The 21600-nt window shown below is 36.6% G+C and overlaps 1 protein-coding gene across 3 annotated transcripts; it reads right to left on the bottom strand.

Moving 5' to 3' along the window:
* Positions 1-1489: 1489 nt before the first annotated feature.
* On the bottom strand, positions 1490-20103 carry LOC106908531 (oxysterol-binding protein-related protein 6-like). 3 transcript variants are annotated; one of them, XM_014974659.2, is made up of 24 exons: positions 20005-20103; positions 19810-19887; positions 19591-19673; positions 18744-18941; positions 17765-17893; positions 16936-16989; positions 16719-16832; positions 16397-16564; positions 15777-15915; positions 15543-15661; positions 14593-14631; positions 13582-13735; positions 13238-13371; positions 11362-11542; positions 10943-11017; positions 5426-5640; positions 5214-5351; positions 5072-5135; positions 4901-4979; positions 3868-4012; positions 3631-3781; positions 3314-3440; positions 3097-3219; positions 1490-2316 (listed from the first exon to the last, which is right to left on the bottom strand). In XM_014974659.2, exons 4-24 carry the CDS (start codon positions 18861-18863, stop codon positions 2208-2210), a joined length of 2577 nt encoding a protein of 858 aa, XP_014830145.2. In that variant the 5' UTR covers positions 18864-18941; positions 19591-19673; positions 19810-19887; positions 20005-20103; the 3' UTR covers positions 1490-2207. The 3 variants fall into 3 exon arrangements, with proteins under 3 accessions (XP_014830145.2, XP_014830143.2, XP_014830144.2); XM_014974657.2 differs by having other exon boundaries at positions 14545-14631; positions 20005-20102; XM_014974658.2 differs by lacking the exon at positions 20005-20103 and adding an exon at positions 19970-20003 and having other exon boundaries at positions 14545-14631.
* Between the last annotated feature and the right edge of the window lie 1497 nt (positions 20104-21600).

Genomic DNA, 21600 nt, shown 5'->3' with positions numbered 1-21600 from the left:
TTTTGCCATGACCTGGATGGCTGAGAACCAACAAGCAGAATTAATGAAACTCTGTGAAGTATAACAAACTTAATGCTCAAAGGGTTTTTATAGAAAAATATTCCAATATTTTTGTGTGGTTTTAGAGGATCTATTTTGAAGATAAGAAATAAAAGCATACATTTCTGTTTTTCGTCAATCTCTCTCTGAAACCGAAGGGACTAAGCACTACAACTAGCTGACAACTCGGTCTGTGGGAGTCCAGCAGGGCCGGCTCAAGGCATAGGAAAACTAAGGGGCCCCCTCAATGGAGCTGATTTGCGCACAGACATGCGCAGTGGTTTCCTCTGAGCGGGAGAAGATGTCTGTCTGATCGTCAGTAATATAATAGCTGCATAAATCATAAAATATGGCGACATGTAAAACCAGCAGCGCTTCGCTTTCACAGACGGTGGGGACTTCGTCCAACTTTTAGCGTCACTTGGAAGGAAAGCTTAAAGAAAGGTAAGATATGAGGACGTGATGCTAGCAAAGCTAGCTGTAGAGACACATGTTGCATCTGCAATGAAAAAAAGTTGTCACTCATGCGCTGAATTATTGTGTGGAGGTGTTGACTGAGGTGTCGCAAATATGGGACAACGCTGTGACCAAAGTCTGCATTGATATGACATTCAGGAACGATCCGATTCTTCTGGCCGGATCTTTACTGATTAAATTTATTTCAGCTCTAAGTATTTAATATCTAGGTGTTTTATGTGAATGTGGATCTTTCAGATCAATTTGAGAAGCAATTTTGAAGGTAAAACTTAATTTTTTGTGTCACGTAGCACAGGGTCCTGGTCTTGACTTGGTCTTGGGTAGGTGGTCTTGACTACAACTCTGCTACGTGGCTCCTCGGTTGCATGTCCTCCCCCACCCACCTTCTTTCCTTCCCCTTTCTGTTGGATTTCTTTAAAAATAAAAGCCACTAGTGGCAAAAATAAAATAAAATAAAATATGAAGTTCATGCTATGTTAGGACAGGAGACGAGATGTTTCCATCCCTGAAATGATGATTCATAGAATCACATATCTAAGTCTAAACTATGTTACAGAGAGTAAACACAATAAAAACATGCTTTATCTGTGACATTGTTCATTAAAATGGCACATTACTGATGTATTAAAATGAAATACAATCGGATCACTTATTGATATTGTATTAGCGATTAGGTTATGCATTCAACAAGTACTTTTACTTTTAATACTTAAGTATTTTTAAAAGCCAGTACTTTTCTACTTTTACTTAAGTACAAATGTTAATGTGGTAGTTTTACTTTTACTTGAGTACATTTGTCTGTGTATTTGTACTTTTACTTAAGTAAATTTTGAGTACATATCCACCACTGCTTAAAATACTATTTGCTAACTAAAGACTCAAGTAACTTGGCATATTTTGAAAAATTATATTTTCAAGTTTGTTTATCCCTCCCTCATCAAGAACCAACTAAAAAGCTCACAGAAAGGCAGAACAGATTATAGCATTGTTTATTTTGGATGGATAAAAAAAAAAAACAAATAACCCAAAAAACAAAGAAAAAAAACAAAACAAAAAAAAAAACACAAGTAGAGATTTTCCAGTTTTTTTGCAAAAATTTAACTTTGGTAAAAGCTACAACAGCTAAGAGCAAATGTGTTGCAAATAATTCTAGTATTTCCATTTATTCAAGCAAAATAACTAATAAGGCTTGAATATATACAACATAACCCAAATTACCACAAAACGATAATTCCACAACCAAATGAAATAAAATATAACACACATCAACCTTATATATATATATTTGCAGGACCCACTGAAGGAGAAAAAATAAAATAGTGCAGCTCAGCAGATTCTGCTGTAGTGCAAGTGTCCTGGCCTAGACATGTTAAACCTGAAAGTAAAATGTGTTCTCTATGATTTTAAGATCAGACATAAAGATAGAGACAAGTTTAGTGGAAAAAAAAAAAAAAAAGGCTCCTTTACAGACGCTTTAAACGGAAGATCATTTGGTTAATTGGTTTCATTGTTGCATCTCCCCTCTAAGTTTTATACAAAAGATTAATTCATGTTTTTATAAACAGTCATGCTATCCTGATTCTAAATGTAATAGAGCGAACACAATCTCCGTTTGTCTACAGAGCATCACAGTGATGTGCCTCACTGGATTCATTTCATGTCCTATGGGATTTTAGGCCAGCTTCAGTATTCTACCACAAGTCTAGATTTTCAGTCTTCGAAAAACCTGGATCTTGGCGAATCTTCCAGTAAGTTCCATTGTAAAGCCACACCTCTCTGCCAGCCTCATCAACCACTTTTCTGGAAAACAAAAACACAAAACTTGTCAAGAAATTTTAATAATCTTAACTATAATGAATTCCCAAAATCAACATTGTATTAAAAGTTTTGTTCTGATCTAGAATAAAGTTTCTTTTCCTTTCATGTCAAAAACTCATGAATATGTTTTCTACACCCTTCTGACAGCAGACTGAGGTGTCAGCTGTAACCACATGAAGCAACTTTCTTAACATCTACAGGTAAATATTCACATCAAGAAAGTCTTGGCAATTTTTTTAAAAATGGGGCTACTCTGAATTCTTATTACTACTTTTATTTCTGGGTCTTGATTTTTTTTAACAGCTTATAAAACAACCCAATTGGAATGTCTAAATTGCTAAAAACAATTTAAATTAATGGTTTTGTCTCCCTTTATTGGGCCCTGGCACAAAACACCTATAACACATATTAGGCCTGAGCATTGTAGAATATGAAAAATCCATGCATTCTAATATGACCCAAAGAAAAACAAAAACAATCCAGTTTGCTTTAGAAGAGCACAGGTTTGTAAGATTGTATGTTGAATCTTTATCATTAGAAACTGTACTTAAAATCTAGTTTCAACCTACCAGCTGAAACAGATACTTGTCCTTTTCTCCCTCTTAAAATACTGAACAGTCTTCAAGGCTACAGGTTAGGTCTGAACTCTGATGTCTAAATTGCATTTGTTTATTTTTCTCTGTTTCATTGCAATCCTTTGGTGCTAGTTGTCATTAATAAACTGTACTTGAATGATTATAAATCAGAATTTTTGTTTCTAACCTGAAGAACCTAGGGATGTGCTCCTCTCCTCTCTTGTCCATTTCCTTCCTCCTGTCCCTTTGCTTTTCTTCCACCTGATCTTTCTTTTTATCCGCCTCAGCCACTTTCCCCTCCTCCAAGAGCCTGTATGACAATGAGTGGAATGGAGGTTTTCAAACTGCACAAAAGAACTTCAACAATATATGTTTTAAAATGAAATCTAAAAGTTGCTCATTACCTTTGGTCTGGGCGAAAGCGCGTGTCTGTAGGGGGGAGGATGATTTCCAAGTCCGCACTCATTTCATTTAGTTCTCTGGCATAGCGTGAGAAACCATAGTACTGGAAGTGGTCATCAGGCTGTACATCTGGACGGGAAAAAAACATTATAGACCGTAAGAATTAACCAATTTTGATAAATGAAAATGTGTTTAGTTCAATCTTTCGTGAAAGAAGCACTAGATAGAAGGAAGTTAGAGTTGTCTAAATATTTCTTTATAGCTCTAATAGTACTTTCACCACATCTTCAGGACTTTATTGCAAACATATTGTTCTCACTAGGTTTCCAGATGCATGTTGGTGTGGCCATAGTGTCACAAAAAATGCCTTCATGCCAGAAGCCTCCAAAACGATGAACCACCTCTCCAGCCCGGTCCAAAACAACTCCCTGAATCTCATTCTTACTGTTCTCTGAGCTCCAATACCGAGACTAAAGGAAAAAGAAGAGGAATCTGATAAGTCATGGCTAGAGTCAGTTACAGGAAACAGAAATGTGCATACATGACAACATCTTGCCTTGACAAAGGTCATCTTGCAGGTGCATTCATCACTCTTTGTGTTTCTGATGACCACCTCCCCATAATGCTCCAACCAGCGCTGTTGGCTCAGTACATTGTGGATGCAGGTGACGGCCTTATTCCACTCATAGTGATCCCCATACCTACATGCATTTAATTTGGTTGTTATCGATATTCCTACAACATTTTTGACTTCATGTACATTTCCCCTAAAATGTGCATCCAATAATGAGATGCTGCACAATTGATCCATTAGGCTTAAAAGTGTAGGCAGCTTTAATCAAAGTTTCAGAGTCCCTCATGTTTTTCTTCTTACCTGCCAAGTCAAACATTTTCATCATATGAGCTCAGACTTGGGCCAAGATTTTAATCACCTTTCTTTTTGGGAGGTTTTTTTTATGCCAGGTTTTGGAGCTACAATGCGAGGTCAGCCATGTTCAGCTGTGGCCCCTCGTCAGTGTCCCCCCACACACTGCCAGCCACACTTTTTCCTCGTGTTGTGACGAGACCTTTTGTTTCTTTCTGAAAAGCCTTCAAGTAAACCTCACACAGCAGTTGCCAATGAATTTAGCAGATTCTGGGCATTCAGAAAAAAAATCTGATGCAGTGTTGGTAAAGATTTGTTAAAAGAAATCTAATATACTACTAAGGATATTTGACCCATGAGAGTATGGAAACCTACTCTTGCCTCTGCTAGAAGTGACTCTCCACTAACCACCAATAAAAATGATCAAGATCTTTTTAAACCAACTTGTGTACTCACACCAGAATGTTACAAACCTTTTCCAGCTTTGTTCGAAAACTAAACTTTAACTCAAATATATAGCTAGTCGTTTCAAATGGCAGGACAGGTGATGACCATTTGAAACGACTAGCTATATATTTGAGCTGTTGCTTGCATTCATCAATGCAAGCAACAGCTCTGCAGTTCTACCTGTTATTTGTTGGTTGCAAACAAACACAGCTGTGTAAAACAGAAGAGCCACGTAGTCAAATTTAATTAGTCAAATTTCTGATCAGCTGCGACTCACTTTGGGAGCGTAACGTTGACCAGACCAGAGGAGATTATCTCCACCGACTTTCCCCAAAACTTGTTTTTCCATCTCTGATCTACGAACAGATATAATAAAAAAAAGAGAAAAAACATTTACTTACTTAATATGTCAGGTATATTTATCACACAATAAATACTCAGCTCCTACCTTGCCAGAAAGTGAAATTTTCTGACTCTGCATGACAGGCTGAGATTGGTGGATGATGGCTAACCTAACAAAATATAAAAAACAGCATTTTAATTTTTTCTTAAACAGACAATAAGTCAGTTATCACTTCACTGATTATTACTTGTTCACTGATGTAGTAGAATCCCCTGTCTTCCCTGTGATTCTCATAGGTTTCTCCAAGGACGGGGTTGAATGGTTTGTAGCGATTTCTCCAAGATGCCCAGGCATAGCCAGAAATGGAAAATGCTGCCACATATACCTAGGAACATTTAGAGCTATTAATCATCAATAGACTATAATTTACTTTCATGAATTGAAGAAAACTAAACTCACCATTCTTTGATATGGGTCATCGGTATTATTGGCAATGTCCAGCAGCTCAGAGTACTCCAGCTCTTCACTAAGTCTTTGAAGCAAAGACAATGGCTCATTAAGAGCCACTGGCATTGACACTCTGGACAAGTCCTTGCCAATGTTATTGTACAGGATGGTCATAATGCCAATGTGACTGTTGTCTGCGCAGGGGGAAGGGAGAGTGGTGCGACGCCCTGGAATGTTGGAAGACAGGAACGGCAGATAGGCAGTGACTTATAAAGGGCTACTCGAAACGAAAAATGGAATTGGAAAAAAATATATATATATCAGTTACATTGACAAATTGTTGGACCTCCAGTCATGGTATTTAGATTAGCAGACAAACAGATGAAACAAGTTAAACTTTCTCATGTTTTTACTGCTTTTGGAAAGAAGCAAAAGCAGCATTTTCATTATTTTCAACTGTTCAGAGCAGTTTAGTGTTGCTTCAGTAGTAGTTCATACAAAACAATGCTTGCTGCATTTTGTCGTCTACAGCAACATCTACATAGGTCTTGGGAAGTTCTACAAATTTCATACCTCTATAATAAAGTCAGCCAATTGAGGAAGGTGTTTTGAAATGGCTGAGGGATTTGTGGAGCCATTTCTAAAGAGACAAAACTAATTTCATGCAAGATCGAGCCAAATTTGGGGAGTTTTCATTCATACTTAGACTTCTAAAAAGTTACTTCATTTTCAGAGAAAATACATTTTCACAGTTTACAATAGATCTAACTACTTTTGTTTCTAGGGATCAACTGTGATATAAAAATACAGACCGACTTTCAGGTAAAATTTCAGATATTTTTTAAAATTTTATATTTTTCCAATGAAAAATCAGTTCAGATCAGTGGTCATTTGTACCAAATGACCACTAAGAAATCTAATGGTCCTAATATTCAACCCATGAGAGTATGGAAACCTACTCTTGCCTCTGCTAGAAGTGACCCTCCACTAACCACCAATAAAATGGTGGTTAGGGTACTAACAGTTTGTTACTACACAGCTACTTAAACTGTTTAAGTAGCTGTGTAGTAACCAAAACCATAACATTTTTGCACCATCAACTGACAGGGAAGAATATTTTGTATCAATTGGAATTACCTGAATGCTACCTGGGGAAAACATCTGTACAGTACATGTGCAAAGACATTTTTGTATCTACATTAAACTCAGTTTGTCATTTACAAGCTCTAAGTGCACTTCTGTTTTGAAATTACAATTACTGTGTAGCTAACATTTTTTTCTTTGGCAAAAACAAAAAAAAGAAATAAACTGAACTTCATCTCCAAAACAGAGAGAATTTTCTGTAAGGTAAGGTCATTTTATCTATAGATGACATTTGAATGTCAATCTATATTCAAAGTGCTGTGAGCACACATCCTGTTTAGAAAGACTTCAGATTAAAACCCGTTTTCCATTTGTCAGTGAGTACAATGCAAATATCTCACTATTTTGCATTTCATTTTAGGTTGAAAAACTGAAAGTATTTTAAGCATTTTGATATTTCTACTGCAAAGATCAATTTTCAGACCTCAGTTTTTCTTGGTCAAAACCACAAAAATATAGAGTCTCTATTGTCATGGCCATGTACTGGCATGGAAAGGCGGTGTGATTTCCTGTTTTTGCATGTTTGTTTCTCGAGTGTTTCAGAAATAAATCAATTTAAGTATTAGTCAAAAACAACACAAGTAAACACAAAAAACGTTTTTAAATTAATATGTTCATTTTAAAAAATGTGAAAAGAGTGATTGCCCCTCAGCTGTCAAGACAACTGCAGAGAGTCAAAACCAGTTCGGACCAGGACCGCACCGTCTAAGGTCAAGGCCAAACCAAGACCAGACCTTCTGACACCAACACCACAAAATGCAAAAATTAATGGAAAAAGTTCATTTCTAAAACAAAACCTTGTTGTTAAATTGTCACAATAAAGGAATATTTAAGCTATTAAATGCTGTCATACATTGTACAATCATGTATGATAAATAAAAAAAACAGTAAGAGTAAGCAGTAACACTTTATTTGAAGGGGGTTGAATAAGACTGACATAACACTGTCATAAAAACCTGTCATGAACATGAATAAGCCTTCATGAATATTTATGACTGTTGTCATAAAGCGTCATTCGGTAAATTATGACACTTTTAATACAAAGTTGACATTATTCAAAATGTTTTTGTTATGACAACTTGACATTAACCAAGAAATCATTACTGATATAAATTTGTTATAAAAGTATTATTGATTGCACTTTAAAAAAATAGGTAACTATGTTATTAAAGGTAAAGTTTAAACAGTAATGATTTCCTGGTTAATGTCAAGTTGTCATGACAAAGACATTTTGAATAATGTCAACTTTGTATTAAAATTGTCATAATTTACCGAATGACGCTTTATGACAACAGTCATAAATATTCATGAAGGCTTATTCATGTTCATGACATGTTATGTCATGTTTATGACAGTGTCATGTCAGTCTTATTCAACCCCTTTCAAATAAAGTGTTACCGAGTAAGCTAATGAAGTTGTCATAAAAAAATAAATCTATATATGATCTGAATAAAAGCAACAAAAAAAAACTTTAAAAACTTACTGTTTTTAAAGTAAGTTTTAATCCTGGAAATAAATTATTAGGCATTTTAATATTATTATTGGTCCATACAGGCATGCAAATTGCCTCATAAAAGAGAAATTCCAAAAACCATCAATATCTGTGGGATTTCCAAAACTCATGTTGTGAACAAGTGACAGAAAAAGCCCAAAACAGTCAAGAATCACATGGAGAAGAGATGGACATGGATTATGACCATAAAACTTCAACGGCAAGAGTGAATTTATGTTTTTGGCTTGAAAAAAAACTTCATTTTTCCTCTTCATCGGCTGCTGGCTCAGTGAATTTTGTTTCTACAGCAGCAACACTGGTAAACTTGGAAAGAGCAAAGTTTGTGCCTTAAAAGGTTACATGTGTGGCTAAATCAGTATTGCTGTGCGTTTTTTCAGGTATGTGGGTTTAGCATATATTTCCATGTTTGTTTTTTCCTTTGAAATTGGACTGATTTTGTAGGTGGATATGCTGAATTGCCCTGGTTCCAGGAATGCTCAGGCTTTAGGGGTTAAATAAGTATTTGAACACAGATTAGTTGTCACATTTGCCCAAAGGTTGATGTTAGTAAATTAGACACTGCTACTCACTTTTCCTTATGTCCACTATAAATGCCTAGTAAAACTAGATGTCATTCCACTCACTTTGCAAGTTCACATTGTTAATCCTGATGGTGGAAAAAATTTAAAAGTTGCTCTGCATACCCGCCCCCCATCCCCCTTCTCCAAATTCTGCATCTTTTTAAAAGAAAATCTAATAGTTCTGTGGTCAGGTTTTTGATCAGCAAAAGCTAGACCACAAATTAATAGACGCACTCTTAAATGATAGGAGCAATTGCCATTTGGTGTTGTAAACAGTCACCTACAACAAGATTTCAAGGTCATTAGCAATCATCATATTGCATTTTTTCCTGAGATGGTGGAATACAGATGTGCACTGATGTTGCTTTTAATTGACATTCAATTTGTCGTTTGTGAAGATAAAAGGGAGTCAAGTTTTGAGTCTTGAACTGGCTTTGACCCAATGTATCGAGGTCCACCCAAATGGAACCAAGATGGAGGCCTAACAATCTAACAGAGAACAGGATAAAACAGGTTGAGACCCGTCTACAGCTCTCCATCCCTGCATAACCTAGTTGAGGTTAATCATCCTAGCCACTGCCACACTTCTTCTCAGTAAAGACATCACTTAATTAGGACCCGCCTCAGACGCTGAGGCAGGTCCTCAAAAGTTAGACGTTGTGCTGAGATCCACAGAAATTTTGAATAAATGATAGAAAGTAATTGAGATCCATCGGTCTGGAAAGGTCTCCCCAGCTGTTTCTAACACTTTGGCATTCCAGCAAACCCCAGTGAGAACCATTACTCACAAACAGCAAAAACATGGAACAGTGGTGAACCTTCCCAGAAGGCTGGGTGACCAAACCTACACCAAGAGCTCAGCGTCGCCTCATCCAAGAGGTGACAAAAGTCCCCACAACATCATCTAAGGCAGTGTTTCCCAACCCAGGTCCTCGAGGCACACTGTCCTACATGTTTTAGAGGTTTCCCTGCTTTAATGTGCCCGATTCGACTGATTCAACAAATGGCTGTTAATCAGTCATCGATTGAAATCAGCTGGACTGAAGCAAAGAAATACCTAAAACATGCAGGGCAGTCACTGATCTAAGGAACTGCTGGCCTCACTTGTCTCAGTTAAGGTTAGACACTGCTACTCACCATCAGAAGAGACTGGGCAAAAATGGCCTGCATGGTAGACTTCAAAGATGAAAACTACTGTTGAAAAAGAACCTGAAGGTTTGTCTCAATTCTCCCAGAAACATCTTTATAATCCACCAAGACTTTTGGAGAAACATTCTGTGAATTGACAATTCTGAATTCTTTGGAAGGTGCGTGTCACATTACATCTGGTGTAAAGGTCACATCGCATTTCAGAAGAACATCATACCAACAGTAAAATATGGTAGTGGTAGAGTGATGGTCTGGGACTGTTTTGCTGCTTCAGGACCTGGAAGACTTGTGATAAATGGAAGCATGAATAATCTGCAAGATTCTACAGCCATCTGTTCCTGACCTCGGGTTGAAACGTTCTGCATAAGGACAATCATCCAAAACAACCAGCAGGTCCACATCTAAATCGCTGAAGGGAAAAAAAAAAAAAACGACAAGTGGCCTAGACAAATTCCTGACATGCTGTAGCGTGACCTTAAAAAAAAAGCCTTTTGTGCTTGAAAACCCTCCAATGTCAAATTACAGTAATTCTGCAAAGATTTGTGGAGCAAAATTGCTCAACAGATGGAAGAGACAAAGGCTTGATTGCAGTTGTTGTTGGTAAGGTTGGCCCAACCAGTTCTTGGGTTAAGCGGGAATATTTTTTTCCCTTCTGTTAAAAGCTCCATTTTGTCTTTACTTGTGTTCTTTTGACTAATATTTGATGTTTTGAAAACACTGAAGTATGACAAATATGCAAAAAAAATGTTGGAAACCAGAAAGGGGACAAATACTTTCACACCACTGTGCCTGCATGATGGACTTGTTAAGATGAGGCCGACGCGAAGCATGGTCATGGCATTATGACCATGCGTCGTTGCTGCAGTTTGTCAGCAACGAAGCATTAAGCAAACTTTTACTATTTTTATAATATAAAGAAACATTTTAATATTATATAGTATTTCTGTAACCTTAAATTTAATTGCATCCATAATTAGATATAACTTTTGGGAATAAATCGGGAATTGACAATTGCAGATTTTCCTGTCTTACATTGGAATTGCTGAAAACTTTGCATCAAGTTCCTTTACAACCAATTTACTCACATTTATATCTTAGTTTCATATTTTATGGATCTATATCATGAGCTAGCTGTAACCACGGCAAAAGAAGTCATCTCATTACCTGTATCTGAGGGCACCAGACTGGGTTTGTCAGTTGCTGTTTTTAGACTCTCTCTGTAGTTTAGAGTGGCAGCAGCTACAAAGAGGAGAAAAAGGTTAAAGGGAGGGGATGTTATGGTTCTATTACCATCTAGATCAGTGTTTCTCCACCCTGGTCCTCAGCCCCCCCTGCTCTGCATGTTTTAGATGTGCCTCTATTCCAGAACAGCTGATTCAAATGATTGCATGACCATCAAGTGCTGCAGAAGCCTGTTAATCACCCAGACATGGAATTCAGGTGTGTGGCAGAAGGGAAACACCTAAAACATGCAGGACAGGGGGGGTGAGGACCAGGGTGGAGAAACACTGATCTATAGATTAGCTATTGATGGCAACAGTAGCATTTGTTTGAGAATGTAGTGGGGGAATAAATAAACTTACAGTGACCTTCTTCAGGCTCAGAGTTGCTGGTAGTAGTGATGTCACTCAATCCAGACTCATCCGACGCCTCTGCCTCTGAGGAGGTCTCACACATTATCACCTCACTGGCATCAAAATATTCTGCTGTAGATTCTGCCACTGAGGGAGCACGACGACTGTGACGAGCCATAGATGGTGTCCTCTGTAGGAAAGGTCACCAGTTTTATTTTTAACTATAATTTTGATTCAATGAAAACTGATGGACTGATGATTATTGTGATTCATATGAACAAAATGAAATCATGATGCAGCTTGACTTGACATTAAGTTTTTCTTCTGTGGTTAAAACAGGTGCTGTGGTGGGAGGGAACTAGATGAATTAGATTTCTGCAATCAGGTTCTTGTGAAATGCAATTCACAGACAAAAAAAAAAAAATCCAACTTCCCTGTTATTTTTCCCACAAGTAAATAAAAAAAAGACAAACAATGGGCTCATCGTTACACAGATCCTTTATTTAGGCATATGTGATTGATGTGAATCAAATATGCCCAATCTAAGGTTTGCACTTGGGTACAAACCTTAGATTTAACTGGAAGCCATAAAAATGGTCCAACCCATTCACTGAAAGGTTTCATGCTGCTTTCCTCCGTTTGATAAATAGTTTTTAGGAATACTGCTGTGCTTCGTCTATCTACATGCATCTCTGCTCCAATCGCCAAGCAGAGATGTTTAGCGGGTGGAGCTCTATTAAATTGTCACATAGATGTAAATTTAGCTGTGTATGCAGCAATATCTTCTCAGAAAGAAGTAAACCTTTTACTTTCACAGCAAAGATTTTTGAGATGAAAAGAGTAGAAGCAAATTCAAAATTGAAGATTAACCAAATACAGTACAAACCTGATTTGTACAGACAGTGCAGAAGGAATCTTCAGTGGAACCAGACAAAAGTCTGGTTCCACTGAAGATTCCTTCTGCACTGTCTCATCTGACTTTGGTCAAGCTGTCAAGCTGCACATGCATATAGACACAAAGTCATGGAGGCATAGCATCTGCACAGGCAGAAAAATGTCAAGGAAACAGAAGAAACGATAACTAAATAGATGTCAAAAGAGTCTCAGCAGTGGGTGTTAATTTGGAAGTCAATTATACCAAAAAAAAAAAAAAAAAAAAAAAAAAAAGAAGTCCTGGAAGAGAAGAGCACACCCTGCTAAATCACACATTTTACAAAACAGGACTGGGAGAGGGAGACGTGTAGAATGTAAACTGTACAAAACCTAATCAGTTAGACTTCTTTGTATTCAACTTGGGTACATTGCATGTACTTGATTTTGATTTTAAAACCCAATAAAAGCTAGATTTTTTTTTGTGCCCTGACATGTCAAATCAGAACAAAAATTATACGCTTTTCCCTGACTGCATATACACAGATAGGGTAAATAGTAAAAGCCCATAGTCACAGCAACAAAGAATGGAAGGTTCCAACATGCAGCAGCATGTACATGAAAAATGAGGGCAGTCCATTTCAATGTGTCACAGTCATTTCTGTCAAATTTTCTCTTCCCTTTCCTTGAACAAAGGGAGAGGTGTGTTTCTGCCTAGAAACAGCACAAACCTGTTCAACAGTTTCACACAGAACCTCCCAAAGACGAGGAGGGCTGGGCTTCCTTTGTGTATTTGGGGTCGATACTGTGTGGCCAGCACAAGCAGTACAACTGAAACTATATACATTTAAAGATGGACAAAAGTTGTACTGTTTACAATAGCTATGCAGTAATAATATTGACCCCAAAGACACAAAGGAAGCCAAGTCCTCCTTGTCTATAAATATATTTTTTTCTTCTTGTTTCCATGTTTGACAGTTTTAGCCTCTGCTCTGCGTTTGTGTGGCCCCGTTACCTCAGACAATGTGGAGCTCAGTGTCGCCAGCTGCTGAGAAGTGTTCTGCCTCAGATCAGGGTTAGTCCAAGCCCGTCTCATTCTCTCCCTTTCCAAGGTCAAAACCTCATGAATGGACTTCAGAGAACCATAGACTACAACAAAACATTCACAAGATTTTAATCACACTAGCCTTTTTCAGTTAAGTATTAATATGAAAACAATATGCATATATGTGTTGATCTATTTGAATAAATCATATTCTCCAGTCAAACTTCTGTAGAATGTCTCAGTAAATGTAAATGTTACAGTGAACATTAAAAAAATGATATATTATGTGACACAAGTTAGGTAAAAGCTCTTACCCCTCTGAGAAAGCAAGCAAATGTCTTGATGGAGTTTCTTTGCCTCCGGTGAGGTTACCTGAGGGTTTGACAGCTGTGAGTAAACATAGTCGGGTATGGACTGGACTGATGCAGCCATGTTGGAACTGTTTGTACTCAGATGGCTTGATGTGAACTAGGAAAAACAAAAAAAGAGGCAGAATAAGATTGTATTCTATGTATATAAACATCACCATTTATTCTAAATGTTTCAGTATTAGTTAGTTTTGAAGATATTTGTGAATTTCCACAGGCAAAGCATATTTTGCAGCGCTTCAATTCTCTTCATCCAATTTGTATTTTAGAAGATTATGTGACACCAAGTTGTGTTTTTTGTACTTTAGATTCCAGCACAATTGCACTAAAAAGAGAAATACTAACCAATTAGACCATTACAAAGCAACAACACTGATTTTAAAAGCCTGTAAAGCATCTCTAATGTGTACAGTTTTTGGCTCTTCTTTTTGAAGAGAGGTAAGACAGTTAGTCTTTATAATGTAACCATTTGGTTAGGTTGTTCAACAAGATATTAAGTGAGAAGGTGCCTTAGGAGTGGAGGAAAAGGGTTCTGGTGCCGATTCTGAAGAACAAGAGAAACATGCAGAACTGTGGCAACAACAGAGCATTTCTAAAAATGGCTCTGAAAGTTGATGGCTTTCTAAAAACATGAACTTCTTCCTAGAAAATAGTTGGGCATTTGTTTTATTTTCCTCAAGAACATGAACTGTTTTTAGAAGCAGTAGAAACCTAAATAAAAGTAAAAAAAACACAAAAAAACTTGCAAAAACAAAATCTTGCTCTCGGAAAAAAAAATGTGGAGGGGGGAAGGGAAAAAGAATGAATCCATTAAAATGGGAGAAAAAATCAAATGAATATATTGGTTCTGAAAAGGTCTGCTGTAGCATGATTCCTCCTTGCAGATAGCATGAATGTCTAAAGTCTTACCATTCCACCCATGGCTTCAACACGGGATAAAGTTCTTGAGTGACCCACCTTCCCAGACTTCTTCTTGGGTTTCTCTAGAAAGAGATTCTTGAAACAAACAAAAACTACAAATCATTTCTTTTACTCAAAAATATTGAATCTACAGAAAAAAATTAAGTAAATTTAGGGAAATTCACCCAAAAGTTAATTTGAAGATAGATTCAGTTTTAACTTCACATTGCACAAAACCATACACAGACTTGTGTAGTGTGAAATAAACAGATTTTATTGTCCATTTTAAATTGTAGTACCCAAGTATTACAATTTTTGCATCATCTGTTTAATTTGGCCAAAAGCTTTACCAATTAAGGAAATGATTTTAAACAGATGTATAACTCTCTATAGCATTAGAAGCTTTTCTATTCAGGTTTTGAGTATCAGTTGCAACCGATATGGTTTCTGTACAATTAAAAGGCTTATCTCAGTCTCTGCTCTCCAATACAATATTGCATGCATGTAGATATTGGGATGCACACACATACATAATCCTGGGGCTGTTAAGAGATACCAGAGCCAGCAAGGCAGACATCTGGGCCTCCATTAGAGCTACACACAACCACAGGCTGCTGGCCTCCATGCCACAGTGCTTTGATGCAGTAATTTGTGCAAGAGGAGGCCCACTGAGTATTAGGTGAATAGAAACGTTCAGAACTTTCCAGAAGCCTGATGTTTGTGCTTCCCTCTAATGTGGTATTTTCATTTCAAGTTATCTTCACCTATACACCAAAATTTGCAAAAAATAAGTTTGAAATATTGTATTCTGTGTCATGAATCTCTATAAAATGGCTTTCATTTTCAGAGAAGACTGGCAAGAAATATTGTACTTTTATGCAATAGTCTAATTTTTCACGATGTATTGGTTTGGTACATAGCCTTTTTCCAGTTTAAAAAAAAACAAAAAACAACACAATCACACCACCACTACAAGAAATTTAACAAGTTGGGATCAGGGTACTTGCCTGCATACTGATGCGCATCTCAAGGTCAGTATTTGTGATAGGGACGCTTCCTTCAAGCCAGTGTAGTCGCTGTATGAGTTGAACCAGTTCTGTCAGCTCTGCTTGACTCCGAGCCAGGTCTGGTTACAGCGAGTGAAGTATGAAAGGTAAAAGATTAAAGTAACCAGTACAGAATAAAGCCATGGTAAATTCACTGCTGGCAATTCATCTTAATGAAGGTGTAAAGCTTTTTACCATTGGAAGTTGCATCAATGTTGTGGGTCTGCTGCAGCCAAGCAGACACTTTGTTGGTTACCCCTGGATACGAGGCAGGAGGAGCAGTGCTTATGATCTCAGGACCTTCCGCTGATGCGGAGTTGGGGTAGTGATGAGGCTAGACAACAAAATGGCATTAAACACCAAGAAGAAAATCTTTATCACGTTTTAAAATATTTAAGACCTTATAGAAATTTTAAACTCAAAATAGAGAGAATAAAAAATTTATTGAAAAAAAATTGTTGTGACCACTAAACTAAAAAAAAAATTGCAAACAAAAACTTTTTCCCAATGTACATTTATTTCCAGACCAAAGAATTATAATAAAAATCCATCAAGAAAAGCTGAATACAAAATGCAATAGGTTTATAAAAAGAACACTACGATTAGACACAAGAATCCTTTAAGAAATCATTCACCACCGAAACCCAGATGGGCTTTATTCAGTGAAACTGAATAAAACCTAATTGGATTATAAATATAGGGTTGACTCCTGGTTTAATTTAAAATATCTATGCAATTTTAGCAACTGATTTAAATATATGACCCAAGGTAAATTACTTTTGGGACAATCACCTTTTGCAATAATTTATACTCACAGTTGATAGGCTTTGTTGGGTCATGGTGCCCACAACTGGCAGGGTACTCTGGCTCAAGGAGAGAGCATGAAGAACTCCACGATGGACACTCATTGCTTCATTTTTTCTGAAAAGACGATGGGCACCCAGCTTCGTCAGCCAGATGTAGAAGATATCACTGTTCTTTGTCTAACATGGAAAAGGAGAGAAATATAGAGAACCTGAGGCAAGTGACTAATGCCAGATTAGCTTAAAACTGTGCTACATTTAGATTTTTGTGAAACATTTTAAAAGGGGCATGTTGTTAGTAGTTTAGATATCTCAGTTACAAATGTTTCAGTACCTTAAGATGATAAAGATTGTCTCCAGCATCAAGGTCTATTCGTTTGGACTTCTTATTCACAGACATAACAGCCATGCTGATGTCAAGAGAACCATGGAGCTTTCCTTTTTGAATCTTAAACAAAACAACAAATTTGCTCATCTTTTCCACTAGACTACAGTATATTGAAAATCAAACAATAATGTGATTCAGTGTGGTGCAAGGAGCTTTGACTCACATCTTGTTGAGTTTTTGAGTATTTGAGAACTCCCCGCTCCAGCAGGAAGTATCTCTGAAAGAGAGAAAAGAATCAATAGAAAATGGCTGAACAATGTTGAGGTTAGCAAATTCAATGTTCTAAAAAAATGTGTAGCTCAGCCTCTTGCATGTTTGTGTGTGTCAGTGCAACATGATTTTCTTTGAGTTTTGTGAATCTAATCAGATAAAGTATTTTGCCATAAAATACAAAATGTGCATGTGCAAATTTTGACCTAATTTAAACAAAGCTGTATTAGAGTCATAAAATTACCAACATTTTTAGAAAGCAATTTTCATACCTTGGTTCTGGAGTAGTACAAAAGTTACAAACTAAGTTTCCAAGAAGCTGCAGAACATTTTTATTTTTTCCTGCAGAAGAAATAAAGCATCTGTCTGACCTAATCCTCTAACTTCTCTGCTACATCATAAAGGATGCAAATGCATGAATGTCAGAAAAATTGTGTCAAACTTGACTTTGGGTTAGTCAGATGTAGCATTTTTGATAACTGAACACAAATGCACTAAATGGCAGAAACTGAACAAAGTATTACTTTATGACTGTGCATAAATATGCAACCAGGTTACTGCATTTAACCCCCGAAAAACAAAATATACTTGTGATACACACTTTAGATATCTACTGTAATCTGAGAAAGCCTGTTTATTTTTACTATTTTCCCTAAATTCCCTTATTGCATTCAATAAGTTCCCTTTTGAATGCATTTGGCTCAGCTTTCTTAATTGCAATATATTCTTAGATGACACTAAACGGAGCTATATACACACATTGCAGCCAATCGAGCGATTACCTTGTGCCAGCCTTTCAGTGGGTACTTTCTTCTCTTCATCAGGTAACCCTCACAGATCCCAGGGATACTGAGGTCCAGAGAGGAACCAGGAACAGAGCAAGCTTCTTCCATAACCTCCCAGTTACGAGACTAACAAAAAACATTTAGAGAGTGAAGAAATTATGTGTATCACAAAAGTGGAACCTTGGCATTGATTGTGGGTCAATATTTTGTATTATGTACTTTGAGGCTTTTTGCTACCAGTACCATCAATAGTACCATCTGATTGTGTGGTCACTTCTGTCTTTGGAAACTTTATAGCTCTGGAGATCTTTTAAATCATATCTTACAGAGCTTCTATTATGAACAGCTCACATAACTAAATCTCAGCAGATACAAAATAAACATCCAAGTCTGGTATACTCCATCTATTTGCAGTCATGGGGGGAAAAAGCAAAGTATAAGAGTAAGCAGAAAGCATGGTGCTAATAAATCCCTACCCATGCTTATGGAGGCCATAACCCAGCCGTTTGGTAATGGCATCTTTTCCCAAGTTACATTGACTACACTCCAGATTAAACAGACTGCAACCAGTATTCCCAGAGGTGTACATAATAGGGAATAATAGGAAAATTACCCTAACCTCCCACTGCGCAAAGCTCAGCAAAACTGCAAAAAAGCTAAATGATACATGTTGGGAGACGACAACTTTGGCTGCACACTTAGAAATCACCAACACAGCTTGTTTGCAAGGTTTGCCAGAAGAATAACAATGTTCTCTAAAACAGAACATGTACTCTGAATAAATGGCAAAGGCATCTTAATAAAGCCTTCTGAAATAAATGTCACTTGGACAGATGACAGTGGTCTAGATGTGTATTAGTCTTAGAGTGAGATTTTTTTTGTAAAAAAAAAAAAAAAAAAAATTGAAGATACATTTCTCGGTCCCAGGTCTTTCATCGAATATGTTCAAATCAAAGGAAACATTTATTTTTCTTACCTGTTTTGAATGTTTAGATGAACCTGTGCTGTTATTCCGTGAATGGGATGGTTTGAATGTGCTGGCAGGGGATTTATCAAAGCTGATGACAGACTGGGAACTGCCCACCTGATGGTCCATCAGTTTAATTTGATGAAGATAAATTAGCAGAGAAACAATTTTTGGACCTCGTCTTGTTTTATGGAGAGTTCTGAAAAACTGAAAACCAAAAATAATAGATAAATAAATCTAAAGAAAATTAAAAATTTAATTTCAAGTAAAATCTCTATAAATCTGCTCTGAAATACAAAGTTAGAATACCACCAATTAAAGGCACACAAAATCGTTGGAACTGCAGAAAAAGGTTTCAAATTAAATTAAAGTAACTGAAATCTAACTTTAAAAAACAACTTTGTGTCAATTTTATGATAAAACCTGATAATACTTAGATTATGATATAGCAGATTCTTTAAATGACAACTTCATTAATGTTGGAAATGAACTACATGCAAGTTCATTTCCATGAATTTGCATGGAAATGCGGGTTTTATAAAAAAAAAAAATCCACATAGCTCTTTCTAGTTTTTATATTTTATAAACATTATCCTTGGATATTACTTGATTTACTTTAAAACTGCTCAAATGCAACCCCTCTCCCTTCACTTTTTGTAACTGTAGTTTGAAAGTACCAATATTTTTCCTGTTCTTGTCAAAGTAATTGCAAAATGCTGTTTTACAGAACTGTGTTTTATTTTCCCTGTTCCTTGGTCAATGCTCTCAGTCTCACCTGAACTTAGGTGTTTCACAACACAATAAAAGTTTCACAGTTTTTGGAATCAACAGGAGTTAATTTAATGGATGTACTCACCAAGTTAAGTGATTAGCGAGCCACTTTGGTTCACTAATTAAGAAACAAGGATATTTAAGATAGGCCCCACTGCCCCAGTAGCCCTGAGGGAAAAAAAAGAATATGTTAAAGACACAGAACAAGAGGTCTTCTATTACCTTGATGTCTATAAAATAATCTTCATAGTTGTACCAACAGACAGTTCAGCCATCAAAAGTTTCAATTACAAATGAAACTCACCTGTGTTGATCTAGATAACTAACAAGCTCCTCCACTCTAGTTCAGTGAACACCTCTCATACACGCTGTCCAAGTTTTCCTGAGAACAAAAACAACAATAAAATCGTCAGAATTTAGCAAGAACTTTAAACAATCAGGAACTTAGCAGAGAGAAAACCTACCATTTTTTTGTTTGTTACACAAAACACTAACTCACCTGAGTGAAAACCTGCTTATCAGAGTCCTTCCTAGCAGCTAGCAAGTATCTGGGTGGAGCTAATGGGAAAAAAACCCAACAAAAATCTAGCTGCCCAGACAGGCTCATCCACTCTGCCGGCACAAGAATGACGAGCTATGGAACAGATCTTTTATCAGATGACACAACAGGCACTGAAAGTTTAATAATCAAGTTAAACACACCCTAAAAAAGTTTTCGGTTCAACATTTCTTAGTGGAAAATATGTCTAAACAATGAAAATATGATACACAGGTTAAATTTGGAAAAAAAACAACTGCAGCCAACAATGAACTTATGACCCCAAAATCATGGCTGTTTTAACTTAGAGGATTGTTTGAAGAGCTTTTACAAGGCATGTAATGTGAAGTCCAGAAATAGAGATGATAGCATGTCTGAACTGACCTAAAAATAAATAAATACACAAGAAAAACAATGTTTTCAGCCAAACTTGAATTCACTTTAAACTGAATATTGTTGACTATTGTGCTCAATAAATAACATTTTATTTATTTTTACTGGAAAGATTATGACAAACTCCTGCTCAGAGAAAACAATTACATTCAATTTAGTTTATTTCTATAGCACCATTTCACAACAAGTGTTGTGAAAGGCACCTTATATTAAAGATCATTTCGATTCAGTCATACATTCCATGAAATCATATTGTGGAACCACAATGGGGGAGAGATTGATGAAACTTTGTATTTCAGAGCAGATTTATAGAGATTTTACTTCAAATTATTATTTTTTTAATTTTCTTTAGATTTATTTATCTATTATTTTTGGTTTTCAGTTTTTCAGAACTCTCCATAAAACAAGACAAGGTCCAAAAATTGTTTCTCTGCTAATTTATCTTCATCAAATTAAATTGACGCAATATGAAGGGATTAAATTAGGTTAGAATGCAATATTAAATGAAGTTGTCATTGAGGTTTGGGTTTAATACAGATTACATTTTTTGATTGTTGCAGACTTATGACACTTTTACACGACTCTTAGACAAAAGGCTTTTGCTTTAAACCAGATCTTAATATAATTGCAATGATGTCATTAAAAATAAAAACAAAAAACTATTTAATCTTCAGTCTTCATCTTCAGACATTATATAATAATAATAGTAATAATGCATTTTATTAGTTAGCGCCTTTCAAAACATCCAAGGACATTTTACAAGCTCTTGAATTGCTACAAAATAAAGCTGCATGTCCCTCAACCCACTGGCTGCAATGTTGAACCTTGAGATGCTATGAGACCTAAATTCTGACCATCATGGCATGGAGTTCATCCCAGTTTTCCATGTCTGGTATATAACCATTCATTTTATCTTTTAAACTGGTTCTATTGATCCTGTGTCCAGACAGAGGGATAATCAGTAGCCCAGCATCATGACCTGTTTGTTCTGAAGATCCTGCAGCTTCCACTTCTCTTCCTAACATGGCGCCTCCTCACCCTGACTCTCACACTGACAGGAGGAACCACAGAGCTCTGTTAGGTTAAAGCTCATCTTCTGAAGTTGGGATATTTTTCCTCCAACAGGATCCAGAGGAATCACCTCAAACCAGATGTTGGACTGGA

The sequence above is a fragment of the Poecilia mexicana genome, unplaced genomic scaffold, assembly GCF_051168715.1.
Source record: "Poecilia mexicana isolate PSO_F unplaced genomic scaffold, ASM5116871v1 scaffold_8, whole genome shotgun sequence".
NCBI lineage: Eukaryota > Metazoa > Chordata > Actinopteri > Cyprinodontiformes > Poeciliidae > Poecilia > Poecilia mexicana.
This window is presented reverse-complemented; position numbering and strand designations above follow the sequence as displayed.